At 43.2% G+C, this 12814-nt stretch overlaps 2 protein-coding genes across 4 annotated transcripts; one reads left to right on the top strand and one right to left on the bottom strand.

Moving 5' to 3' along the window:
- The first annotated feature begins 19 nt into the window (after positions 1-19).
- LOC119705082 (nicotinamide riboside kinase 2-like) lies at positions 20-3053 on the top strand. 2 transcript variants are annotated; one of them, XM_038147053.1, is made up of 8 exons: positions 64-358; positions 507-597; positions 987-1032; positions 1161-1347; positions 1584-1655; positions 2349-2455; positions 2658-2749; positions 2858-3053. In XM_038147053.1, the coding sequence occupies exons 1-8, from the start codon at positions 333-335 to the stop codon at positions 2861-2863; spliced, it is 627 nt and encodes a 208-aa protein (XP_038002981.1). In that variant the 5' UTR covers positions 64-332; the 3' UTR covers positions 2864-3053. The 2 variants fall into 2 exon arrangements, with proteins under 2 accessions (XP_038002980.1, XP_038002981.1); XM_038147052.1 differs by lacking the exon at positions 507-597 and having other exon boundaries at positions 20-358; positions 2858-3039.
- Positions 3054-3398: 345 nt separating this feature from the next.
- On the bottom strand, positions 3399-12213 carry SQOR (sulfide quinone oxidoreductase). Of its 2 annotated transcripts, none has more exons than XM_038147050.1 (10): positions 11955-12213; positions 10397-10648; positions 9895-10065; positions 9340-9393; positions 7627-7821; positions 6529-6738; positions 5879-6062; positions 4979-5046; positions 3957-4135; positions 3399-3757 (listed from the first exon to the last, which is right to left on the bottom strand). In XM_038147050.1, the coding sequence occupies exons 2-10, from the start codon at positions 10628-10630 to the stop codon at positions 3700-3702; spliced, it is 1353 nt and encodes a 450-aa protein (XP_038002978.1). In that variant the 5' UTR covers positions 10631-10648; positions 11955-12213; the 3' UTR covers positions 3399-3699. The 2 variants fall into 2 exon arrangements, with proteins under 2 accessions (XP_038002978.1, XP_038002979.1); XM_038147051.1 differs by lacking the exon at positions 11955-12213 and adding an exon at positions 11470-11840.
- Positions 12214-12814: the final 601 nt, after the last annotated feature.

Raw genomic sequence — 12814 nt, 5'->3', positions numbered from 1 at the left:
TTCCTATTGGCCGCACGGCGGAGGCGGCCGCCCAATGGGCGCGGCGGAGCGCGAGGGGAAGGCGCGCGCGCGCGAGCACCGCCCCCCTTTGCGGAGCGCGCGGCGCGGCGCGGACCGGCCCTGCTGCTGCTCTGAGCGACCATGGCGCTGCCCAGCAGTTGACGTTTGGCTTCTCCCCTCTCCACCTTCTCCTCTTTCTCCGGCCCCTTCCTTCCCTCTGCCCGGGTCCCGGCTCAGGCACGTACACGGCCGGTACCGGAGACACCGGGTTCCCCACCCCGCCCCTCAGAAACAGGCAGTAGGAGTCGGGCCGGGCGGCCGCCGGACGCGCCATGAACATCATCATCGGCATCGGCGGGTGAGAGCCGGGACCGGGCGGGGAGAGCGGCTCGGGCTGCGGGACGGGCACGGGTCTCCCGTCCCGGCCCCTCCCGGTGCCGCAGTGGGGGCGGGGGGCTGGACGCGGCCGCACGTGGCGCTTCCCGACGGCCGCGCTCTCGCCGCAGGGTCACCAACGGCGGCAAGACCACCCTGACCCGCCGGCTGATGCGGGCCCTGCCCAACTGCAGCGTGGTGCACCAGGATGACTTCTTCAAGGTGAGCGGCCCGCCGGCCCCTGCAGGCCGCGGGAGGGCGCGGGGTGACCCCCGCGGGCTTCCGCCCGCGCTGCTGGCGCGCTGCCCGCCCTGCGCCGCCCTGCCCGCGGCTGCTGCGCTGCCTGGCGGCGCCCGGATAAGGCTGCGCTACAGCGGGTCCCCGCGACTTCCCGTGGAGCGCCGTGCTCGTGGCCGTGGGAAGATAGAGGAGCAGGCGGCTTTATCGTACTGCTCGTTTTATCTGCATGCAAAGGAACCCGGTGGAGGGTTAAGATTCCCCTTTGTCGCTTCTGGGTTTGGATCTTGAATCTTGCTTTGAAACGGGTATTGAGGTTCTCGGTAGTTGTCCTCAAGCAGGTTTGTTTTTTTTTTTTCTTGTTACTGTTTCAGCCCCAAGATGAAATAGAAGTTGAAGATGGGTTTAAACAGTATGATGGTAAGCCTTTGTTAGTGTTTTCAAAGCATAATTCAAAATGTTAAAGTATATTGATTCTTTATGTGTACTGTTGTATCACTAGATGATATTTAATTACTGCATACTGATAGTTGTCTGTTTTGTCTTAGTGATTAGTGCATTAGATATGGAAGCTATGATGAGTACCATAAATGCTTGGATAAAAAACCCAGTCAAGTTTGAACGTTCTCATGGGATCAACAACACATTGGATGCCCAGATCTTGGAAGATAAGGAAGGAGGAGATGAAAGAGTCCACATTCTTATTGTTGAAGGCTTTCTGCTTTACACCTACAGGTAATCAATTGTGCCTTCATACATTTTGATTTTTACATTATTTTATGTAATGGGCAAACCTCCAAGGGAATAAAAAGACGTTCTAAACCAAAGGTTAGTAGCTGGCATTGCCTTCTGCCAAGTTTAGGTGTCATAAGTCTAAAGGTGGCTCTAAGTACAGGAAATGGATATAGTTTTACTTTTCTGGGTTTTGCTACTAATTAGTTGAAGTGTAACCAAGCAGGTGTCTCTTTCAGGCCACTGATTGATGTGTTCCACCATCGGTACTTTCTTTCCATTCCATATGAAGAGTGTAAAAGGAGAAGAAGGTAAGTTTGTCTGAGTTCTTTGCTAGCCCAATAACATCTTACTCATTAAAATAATTTTTAAAGACTCTAAAAGACTTAAACATTACCCATTCAAGACTTAGTTTCTCTGAAGCTTTTAGATGAGAAGGGATAAAGGTAAATGTAGTTGCTGAGTTAGAATACTGTAGCTTCCTTCAGCAAAGTGAACTATGACTTCCCACCAAGCTGTTGCGTTGTGTATGTTATGCTCAGTTTCTGCACACACCTTTCACTAGGCTTTCTCCAGGGCTGGTTTTCCAGTTACACAGTTCCCAGGCCTCAAACTGTCTGAGGTTTTACATTTGGCTGTGTTTTTGCACATAACTGTTCTTACTGCAAATGAAAACTTGAATTACATTTCAAGAGGAATAAGCACACAGCTGATTTACCCAAAGTTCTGCTAAAGCTTTTAAGAATTTATTCATTGATATTTAGATCAGTCTGTCTTGGGAACTCCTTTTGCATTTTAAACACTTTGACCCTGCACATCAAATTTCAATTTATTTGCATAACTTGATGCTTGCAGCTCTTGCTAACTACTAACTTCTGATAACCTCAGAAACCAAACTGGAGTTAGTGGGCTTAGGCTAATGTATAGAGAAGCCCAGTGAAGGCTCTGTCATTTCCCTGAGCTGTTATTAGACTACTTCTGAGTAACAAAGTTTTAATTTACAGTTCGAGGAATTACACTGTACCGGATCCACCTGGATTGTTTGATGGCCATGTTTGGCCTATGTACATAAAGCACAGGAAGATAATGGAAGAACTTGGAGTTGATGTGGGTAAGTCTTTAATGACAAAAGCACTTTATGAGATTGCTTTTCAAACCTGTGCAATATGTACTGGTTAGATGCATGAGAGCAGGTGAAGCAGGTGGAGGGAGTATATTTCTCTGATAGCAGCTAGGTGCATGCTTTTTAATGAGGATCTGGCAAGCTTACAGAGATATTCTATTATAGTTCTCTTATTTTACTTTCTTTTAAGTGCATTTGAATGGGACAAAATCAAAGGAGGAGCTGTTTAATGATGTGTATGGACAGATCCAGAATAAGATTGAAGAACTGCTTAACACCCAGGTATATGTCCAGGTTATGTTGCAATTCAAAGGCAAAATTTTTAAAACCTGTGTTGGAAAAGTATGAAGCTGTAACTCAAAATATGTTCACATCTATCTTTCTGTTTAGAAATAAGCTGCTGCTGCTCATTCTTGTGAGTGAAGATGATTCCTGTTGCTCCACGCTGTCTACCTGACTGCCTCTAAAGTTCCAGCTTCTGTGAAGACTCAACTCCCCAATTCAACTTTGTTCAACCTTTCCCTTGAAAACTGAGTTCTATATGGCCATAATTAAAAAGCACTTCCCCCTTGTCTGTGATCCTAAATTGTGCTTCAGTCTAATACGTGTTCTCAGGTGACTCTTGTCATGACGTTCTTAGTGTCACAAGTTAAAACATTATAGTGGAACTGATGTGAAGTGGTTCAGCTATCCTACGAAAGTGTGTGTATCCATATACACACACATTGCTTTGCTTTCAAAACTCTGCATGCATTCCTCTAAGAATTAGGCAGCAGGTATGCTTAGAGATTAGGATTGATTCAAAAATAAGAGAACTGAAGACTCTAAGGCCATTTTACTAGCATTGAATCACTGTTAAATCCAGTGTGTGCATTGAACTTGGATGCAGACAAATCAGTTTAGGTTCAGGAAGAAAATTTTACATACACAATAGCTTTGAATGTGTTTATTGTTCTAGCAATTCCTGTAGTAATCTGTAGGGTAAGGCAAGGTCAGATTCCTGTGTGAATACAGAAGTAGTCTAAGGCCTCAGTTTACATAAAAGAGCATGGAAATAGCACTAAAAAGGCTTTAATCCATAGTAGGAGGAAAAGTGATTTAATGACCAAAGCTTGATTAAAAAAAAAAAATTAAATGCCTGCCAGGTATTCCAAGAGGGAAGATATGTACTGATCCAGTGTGAAACCAGTCCACTTCTTTGGAAGGTTATAACCAATGCTGAGGACCAGCAGTTACTTCAAGCCCAGATGCATTAGCTTCCTGACAGGAGCTGGTCCTCCCCAATATCCCCTGGAAACAGAGAAAGTTCTTTCACTTACTATCAAAGTAGGGCTTGGGAAAAGGGTTTTTTCTTTTAAGACACTGTTCTGTGAAGAGATGAGCGTTAGAGTGTTGCTCTGATCACAAGTGAGGATGTACTTTGCTTCTATTCTAGCAAGGACCTAAACCAGAACAGGTGTCTATACCTGATTGTTTTTCTTATACTTACTTCAGCAGAGCATTCCAATAGAGCAGAGGCATCATATCAGCTTTCATATGGTACATGGTTGTTCTCTCCTTACTCTGGTCAATGGGAAAGGTCTCCAAAGGCTGACCGTTGTAGTCAAACTCCGCCAGAATCACCTTGTTGTAGCCTGTTACTAGTGGGCAGGATGTGTATCCATCATACTGCAATGAAATATACCCACTTCTCATTATTCTGAACAAAGCCTAAAGGCTGAGGTTTTACAAGCCATGGTTAACATTCACATTTCAAAAACACTCCAGGAGGTTTCTGCATTTCCAGTGTAAATATCATTGAAGTTGGAAGGCTGCTAAGCCAGTTCTGGTTTATTAACCATAATCCTAAGCCACTCTTTCAAATGTAGATCTGCTTAACATTGCTTAAATTAGACCTAACCTAGAACAATAGGGCATAATGTCATTAATGGTTGGTTATTGTAACCAGTGAAACTGATGACTAGCAGATCTGGATGAGAGCTGGTATTTACTTCAACAAGCCAACAGATCTTAAGTGAGAATTTCCAGAGAATTTGAGGATATTCAGGTTTGTGCCCCCAAGGAAGCCATGTGTAAAATAAAAGTAAAGGCTCAAGGACAAATTTGAACATAATTTAGGCTTAACAGATGTAGTACAGAAGCTTCAGTTTTAACTCCTTAGAAGATCATGTCCTACACCGGAGAAGCAAGATTGCAAGAGTTTTTTCTGGAGCAGCTATTACCTTAACAGTGCAAGTAAATCACTTGCACTGATGAAAACCCTGACTAACCAGCCTCTGCCCTTCTCTCAACTCAGAAGTCAGGGCATCAAAGAGGTAATACTTTCAATGGCAGTATGAACCGTGCAATTCCATTACTACTCTGACATGCAGCAGGTAACCATTTAGCACCACAACTGCAGAGGCAAAGCCTTTCCTGCCTTCTGGTTCACACACTCAGCTGCTTGCAAGACTTCCTGCATAAGGAGGGAGAAAACATTCAAGAGAATTTCTCCTTAAGAATTGTAAGTACCTTTTTAACTGGCAACTTGTTCTTCATTACCAGAGAAATAGTTTTGTCAAGGACTCCAGACTGTGCAGCTAAATAAGAAAAAAATAGAAATGTACTAAGACTGTTACAGCCAACGATTATTGTCATTACTAAAGCAAGCAGTAGTAGCCAGGCATTTTGTTGAACAATTCAGCTTCAATTGAACTTACATGTAAGTTTACTGTCCCAGATTAAAAAAGACTAATGTTTTGACCTCACTGTTTCGAACATGTTAAAGCTTAATGAAACTTGAGCTGATATTTTTAGCCTGTGCCCATTCTCCTATGATAAATTATACTTGCTCAGTCTTATCAAACACTAGTGTTCTGGCACACTGAAGTTGTGTTTCATTTTGAGTGCTGTAACTGTAGACCCATTTACTGAAGCTAAGTACCCCACCCTTTCATTACATCAATAACGTACTGTATAGCCTGGGTTTTTTCTACTCTTATTTGCCTTTTATGAGCTGGGAGACCATACACTTAAAGTGTTTTAATTGTGGAACCTGTGGCTACAAGGCCAGAACATGTGATTTTTTTGATAGTGACTTATCAGTTAGGTGACACATGCATGAGGAGCTAGGATAAAGCAAAAAGGTTCATTACTGAATGATGAACACTTACTGAAGAACACTTCATTCATTATATGACATTCTATGAGCACAAAAAATAGAATTAGTTAATCTGTGAGGCATCTGGAACAATGGAAGTGTTGGGTTAGTGGCATCAACATGGTCTGTAGCTAGCTAGTTGGCCCAGGAGACTGGTCTTTTGGAAGGCTCAGAACTGAAGTCATGACCTCAGGAGTAGCAAACTAAACAAAGAGCTTACTGTGACTCCGCTGTTGTCATTTACACACACAAACATACACATGCAACTTTACCTACGGCTGCAGCAGTTTTTGATGTTGGAAGGTTGGTGCAGTCTCCAATACCAAAGACATTAGGATACTTTTTATGTTGTAGAGTCTCCTTATCTACATCCACCCAGCCGCTTGCATCTGAGACAGGACTGTTAATGAGTACAGCAGGTGGCCCCATTGGGGGTGTGACATGAAGCATTTCATACTGAACAGAAAGAAAAGGCACTAAATGGTTAGTTCACCAGAGCAAACTCTGTCTCTTGGTAAAAAGCAAAAAGCACAGTGTGGAGAGAGGGTTTCTTGGGTTTGTGTCTGTTTTGGTTTTTTAAACACAAGTATATAGAATAAAAATCTGCTCTCAAATTTCAAGTGCATCCTTTAATTAACATGAACCTTATCAAGCAACTCCATTTGGAAGCAATTTGCCTTCCTCCATACACACCTGAGACACTCCCATGGCATACAGGACTCCAGGCATTATTTATGAGACATTTTTTCTTCTCTCCACCTTGGTTTCAAAATTTTTAATATTCTGCTAAAGTTAGAGATAGTACTCTCAGGGGGAACAGCAATGCACAATAAAGCAGACTGTTATATAACAATGTAGAAGTTACTTTGCAGTACACAAGGAAAATAAATAGAACCAAATGAGAGGTCTGAAAGCTCCTGACCTGATAAACTTCTGTCACTCCAGGTTTGTCCAAGTTTTCAAACACAGCTTCTTGCTTGTCTGCTCGAACTTCTATGAGGTTGCGCTTGTAGTTAACAGCAAGATTCCTGTCCTTTACTACTTCAAGCAATGCATCAGCATATTTCTTAACAGCAAAAATCACACCAAGTGAGGTGTTGAACATGATGTTTGCTTTGGAACGTTTTCCTGTCTGCAGGAGGAGATCCAATTAGCCTTTTCTATTAAGAAACTGTGACAAGAAGAGACAAAAGAACTGTGCTGCACTACTAAAGAGTTGATAGAACTATTCATGCAGGTCAATTATTAATGAATGTTTAATTAATATTTCACAGCATGTTAGAAGGTAGACTCTTTCAGCATGAGGTATGGAAGATACCTCACACAACTCATGAGAAGAGGTGGCTGCAAAGCACTGAGGAACTACTCTATCCAGGTTAAATTCTTGAAGCAGTTTGGTGTTAAAAAGCTTTTGGAAATCTTCAATTCTGTGCATAATTCAGGTACTCACCCAGCAGGTAGCTCATGAAACTTAAACACACATGAAGCCTGACGCTTCCACCTGAAGTTTTCTTTTGCTTCCACTAAGCTTTCTTTAACAGCCTGGCTAAGACTCCTCCTGATGCTGAGACAATGCACCCCAAGGAGCAAGCATAGCCACTTTTCAGACTAGCAGACAAATGGCAACAGATATTAAGTACTTAAAGTAACAAGAATGATGTAATTCCAGCCAGCATTGTTATGGTGCACCATGTATAGTAATAAATTAGGCTGATAACAGTTGTATCTGCTGCTCACCAGAAGCAGGGCGAGCCATTCTTCCAGTATGAAATTCTGAACTGAATTTCTAAATTCTACAAGTTTCTCTGGTATTAAATATATGCTAAATACTTATGTACAATCCATTTACCTGCATTCTTTATACATTAAAAATGAAATAGCAACTCAGTCACTTTAATAATCCTGAGTCACAGCACTCTCATGTGGTTTATATTTGTTTTAAAGATAATATGAAACCCGTAGAACAAGCCTTCCTTCCAACTGTGAGAAAAAGCACTGGCAGAGAGGGTAAAATACTTACTTTTCTCATGTATGCGTCTGATAAATACATAATCTTCTGAGGAGCCCCTGCACACTTCACTGGAGTATTTGGAAAAGTGAAGATAGCATTTCCTTCCTTAAAATCTTGTAAAGCTCTCCATGTTTTCTCTACTGTCTGGGCTGAATAATTGGAACCTATTTTAGGGTGATTAAAACCTTCAGGCAAGCCTTTGATCTAGGAAAAGAGAAATTAAGGTTTCAAGTACAGATGGCAAAAGTTTTGTCATCATTGACAAGTATTAAATACAGACTAAGAAATAACTACGTAAGAAGTTTCTATCAATAAGAAAGTCCATACTTAGTTGCTACTTGGTATTTTTAAAAACAGGCCCATCAATAAAACAGTTATTTCCTTTAGAATTTAGTATATGATTTTGTAGATGTACATTTAGTAAAAATGGTCTGCAACATCTGAGCATAAGTCTTCGGTGCAGACCCAGTCCCAAGTTTTTGCAGAATGAAATTCAGAATAAGATTATATAAACATAATCACAAGTAAAAATCATATATAAAAAAAGCATGATGAAAATTTGTAAGGTGAATTAAACTTTTGTGTAGTCAGTGCAGATACCTGTATTTGCCTAGGATAATTTTAACTAATCTGCATCCAGTAATTATTTCTCTATTACTCCTACTATGTCCTGAGCATCTGCTTGTGAGAAAGGAAGTGGTACCCATTTCAAAATAATGGATTGCAGCAATTCTGTGAGAATACAGAACATGTTACATGCACTGCCATGTGTTTGGGATGTTCCAGTCTGCACCAGAATACACTGCTGATGAAGAGAAACCATCCCCCTTTTTCAAGTGTCCACTTTTGTTTTAAAGTTACTATGAGTTTTCATTACAGAGTGTGATTAGCTGTGTTACACGGCTTCTACTAGAGAAGACTGAATTTACTTTTATCATCTTGTACTGAAGCAATAGATACGAAGACTGAGAGGAGGGTCACTGAACATGCTGCAACTCCTCATTCCACTGACCTAATCACCAGAGCTTATTTGTGACTGTAGCTGAGACCAGCTCTTGCTTGACATGTATCTTGAAAGCTTTTCAAAGAGATACTTAAATATATTGTCAGGTACTACATCATATTCAGGTCAGGGTAGAACCACAAGAGTCAAATTGCTCAGACATCCTGCTTTTGTTTTCCTCCTCCTACACACCCCTGTGGTCATTCTTGCACCAACATTTTCCTCAGAGTGCCACTGTGTGAAGTGTACAGGAAACACCTCACTAGGGAAGGGCCCCAGGGCCTATTTAAACACCAGCCTGGTAACTCAGCTGGCTCCTTTAGAAGTGCATCCTTTAAGAAAGGTGAGAGTAGCTCAAATTAATTCTGCAGGTCAGATTTTATTGACTGCTCCGTGTTCCTCGTTCTGTTTACGTTAGAGATGCCTCAGACTCCAGTCAGCACACCTTATCACCTCATTATTACAGCTGCCCTAAAGTTCTGGATTTAACTTGCTGCCCCATCTACTGATATTGCCATAGAGATGCAACAAAGTTGTCAAGGGTAATTTGGGTTATTACACAGAGATCTGTGGAAGGAGTGAAGTCATTATCTGTCTTCTAGCTCTTTAATAGTGTTCAATACCTTGCAGTATAAACAGTTCTGAAAAGCCATTTACTTTTATGAATGTACGTGATGCTATTAAAATTAGTAAATATATGATTACTGTAAAACAAATACCTTTTCATAATGCAGACTAATTCCAAGAGCAATTATCAGATACTTGTAAGATACCTGTTGTGTAAGGAACAAAAAGTATTTTAGACAAAGAAACCAAAGCATTACCTCAAAGTAAATTTCAGTTACCTGAAGCAACAGTCACAAGGAAGGAGATATAGGGAACATCAATAGCATAAATTAAGCTCTAAGAATTCCAATTAAAATTCTAACTGCATTATGAGTTACACACACAGCCTCTGTTATACACAGACCCAGGTAACTGGAGCAAAATATTCCCCCTTTTCTGTTCAGTTCACCATAAACAGGGCAAAGGCTTATGATAATAGTATTTTAAGTTGATGTTATTCTAACCTAGTTATCTACCACAATTTTTATTTTAAAAAGATTTTAGGATCAGGTACATAAGACTAATTGGAATTTCCCAGCCTCCTAGATGCTGGAGGCCTTGCTCAATAGGCAATTCTAAAGTTTTAAGGGAATCTGCAGGAAGAGGACAGAACTCATGATATAAAATAAAAAAAAAATTTTTCTTTTTTTTTTTTTTTACATTATTACCCTGATATCATTCTCCAGCCAGACACAGTTCTTATCTGGATCCAATGCTGTAACTTGAGATTTGATCCACTTAACACCAGTAGGCATTACACTTCCCATTGGACGTGCAGAAGCTGCCAGGGGCTTTGCACCACCACCAACCAGGGTCCACAGGGGCTGATAGTAATGGGTCTGAAATAAAAGTTCAAATGGACATTTCAAAACTGCTTAAAGGGACTTAAAGGCACATCACTCCAAATGGGAGCAATGTACTCTAAACATTGTATTATTCTTAACAAAAGAAGCTGTATAAACAACCAAGATTTTTCCATGGCAAACCTGCAGGGATGCACCAATCTCATGGAGAAGAAAGTGTCATACAAAACCTTTTGAAAGATTTGTTAGTTGGCTTACTTTCCACAGTTAAAAACGTGTGGGACTGGAGAGGGATGAGAATCAGACCCATCTGGTCACATGTAAAACGTTTACTCTTTACAGTGCTTAACAGCAGAGGGACACTCACCTTACTTGGCTCAACAACAGCCACATTTTCTGCCCCCACTTTCCTCTTCATCCGAGCACTCATGGCGATTCCACCAGCGCCTCCACCCAACACAAGTACTTCATAATAATCCTTGGCAGCACACCTGGCTGCTGTGTGTAAGCCAAAGGAGCTCATCTTCTGCATTCCTGGTTTCAGCAACCACACACCAGAACGGAGACAGGAGCAGGAAAACACTGCTCCAACTGCTGACATCTTTCATTAAGCGGGAAGCTAGGAGATAAGGAAAGGCACCAGTAACAATTACAGGCAGGAGAATTTATATTTATTTAAATGCCAGGATTAGTTTTCAAGGCAAAAATTATAATACTAAATTCCTCGAGTCATCAGGCAAGACATGCAGCTTTTTCATTTATTTACTCATTTATGTTACTTACAGACCAGCATTTCAAAATTACACTAGAAACCTCAAATATTTTCAAGAAAATCTGCCAATGTCAGCTTCAAAAATTCCCCACTACACTAGATGTAGTTGAGCAACTCATTCTGCACCTCTATGTGCTATCTTCACATCCCTCATATCTGTGTACCATGAATTCTTTATAATTCTTTACCAATATGCCCCGTTATTAATCCTTACAGTTACAATTTAGGACAGAGAGGGAAAAATCTCAGAGGCATCCACTGTAAAACAAATGTTAAAAATTTTGTTTTGCAGATCCAAAACATGATGCAAACATTTTCTTCTTATCCCTTCCCCATTCAGAACAAAATGCCCAAATCCATGGGAAGTTAGTTCCACTTTAGAAGGCTGTTTATCATCTGTGCAGGCAGGTATTTAAAAATGTCTACTTCCATTTATAGATCTCTTTTCCCTTTCACTCTAAGGCTATTTGTTTGCATGTTTTTAGAATAAGTCTGTTTAATACTGAAGAAAATTCACTTTAAAGAAATGATAGTTAAGACTGAGCAGGAGAGCTCAGTACCTCAGTATCTCAACTAGAGCCTAGAACAAACACGTAATCGAAGCACGGCGGTTCTTGCAGAGTTCTTGCCCAGGAAAACTGCAATTTCTTCCTCTCCAGGACACCTACCGTAGGCTAAGCTCCTCAGACTGCCTACTTTATCGGACCAGTTGATTGAAGGAAGTTGGAACAAATAGTTAGAGAAGTCCTACTGGCAAGAAGTACAGATCATTGCAACTATTCTTTAAACAGCTAGCGCAGATCAGCAGTTTAAGCATTCCACCCGTGCACGTGTGCGGGCAGCTCCCCGGCCGGCTCCAGAGCCTGCGAGCCCCTCAGCGCCGGTCACAGCGGCCGCTGCTGCTCCGCTGCTCCGCGCCCCCGAGCCCGAGGCAGCCGGCCCGGCGGGGGGAGCAGGGCCCTGACCCCGGGCCCGGGGCACGACCCGCTCCGCGCTCGGCGAGGCCGCTGCGGCCCGCAGGCTCCCCGCAGGCTCCCCGCAGGCTGCCCACAGGCTGCCCCGCCGGCACGGCCCCCCGCCGGCCGCCTCCCTGCCCGGCCCAAGCCGACACCCGCCCCCTCAGCCCCGGGCCCGCTCCCCGCCCCGCACTCACCGCTCCTTGCGCCGAGCACGGACCGCGCCACCGGCCCGTGTGCGATCGGCGCCGGTGCCGGGAGCGGCGGGGCGGAGCTCGGGGCTCCGGCTGCTGCCCGGCCGCGGGCAAAGGCCGCGGTCCGGCCGGGAAGGGCCGGGCCGGGCAGGGCAGGGCAGGGCCGGGTGGCGCAGCCGGCGGTGGTCGCTGAGCCCCCGCGAGGGGCTGAGCCGGGCGCTCCCCTCCGGACAGGCACCGATGGCACCTACGGCTCCAACCCGGGAGCTTCCCCAAATTTTGAAACTCCAGTCCTAATCCTGGCCCCCTGCCAGTCCCTGGTCGAAAGCCGGCCGTGCATTCGGCATTGGCCTCCATCCCAGGCTGCAGCCCGGTCCCACCTGGACACACAGAGCACGGGTCACCCACACCGCCGGTACCGACACCAGAATCACGACCACTGCAATACCTGCCATGGAGTGACCACTGATAATTTAATATCTGAACTTTCTCCAGTGAGCACCTGCCCTAAGCTATAATCTAGCAGCCCTTTTCCATAGACAGGAAAACAGCAAAAATATTAAGCTTAATAAAATAACACCAAAACCCTTAGTAGATCAATAATTAATAATAAATGAGCTCTGATGGAGTGCATCCCCCAGTGATAGGCAAAGGCTCTCTTTTCAAAGCTGCTGAACACCCACCACACTGGGTTTTACTGGACAGAAAATGTACTGAAAGACACAAATCAGTATTTTTTAAAGTGTGTCATGGAGATCAGACTTTTTTGTTAATACAGAGACTTCTCTAAAGAGAAAAAAGCCCCAGGGCTTATAGTTATATCATTTAAAACACCCAAACTGCCCATTTTTATAATCTTTATG

The sequence above is a fragment of the Motacilla alba genome, chromosome 10, assembly GCF_015832195.1.
Source record: "Motacilla alba alba isolate MOTALB_02 chromosome 10, Motacilla_alba_V1.0_pri, whole genome shotgun sequence".
NCBI classification, from domain to species: Eukaryota; Metazoa; Chordata; class Aves; order Passeriformes; family Motacillidae; genus Motacilla; species Motacilla alba.
This window is presented reverse-complemented; position numbering and strand designations above follow the sequence as displayed.

Excerpts from the sequence above, each read along its gene's own strand:
- SQOR (XM_038147050.1), bottom strand. The coding sequence starts at position 10,630 with ATGTCAGCAGTTGGAGCAGTGTTTTCCTGCTCCTGTCTCCGTTCTGGT. Across the intron at positions 6,739-7,626 it reads CAGACGCATACATGAGAAAA|ACAGGAAAACGTTCCAAAGC; the intron begins GTAAGTATTTTA and ends CTCCTCCTGCAG. Across the intron at positions 6,063-6,528 it reads GAGTGACAGAAGTTTATCAG|TATGAAATGCTTCATGTCAC; the intron begins GTCAGGAGCTTT and ends CTTTCTGTTCAG.
- LOC119705082 (XM_038147052.1), top strand. The coding sequence starts at position 35 with ATGGGCGCGGCGGAGCGCGAGGGGAAGGCGCGCGCGCGCGAGCACCGC. Across the intron at positions 1,348-1,583 it reads TTTCTGCTTTACACCTACAG|GCCACTGATTGATGTGTTCC; the intron begins GTAATCAATTGT and ends TGTCTCTTTCAG. Across the intron at positions 2,456-2,657 it reads AGAACTTGGAGTTGATGTGG|TGCATTTGAATGGGACAAAA; the intron begins GTAAGTCTTTAA and ends CTTTCTTTTAAG.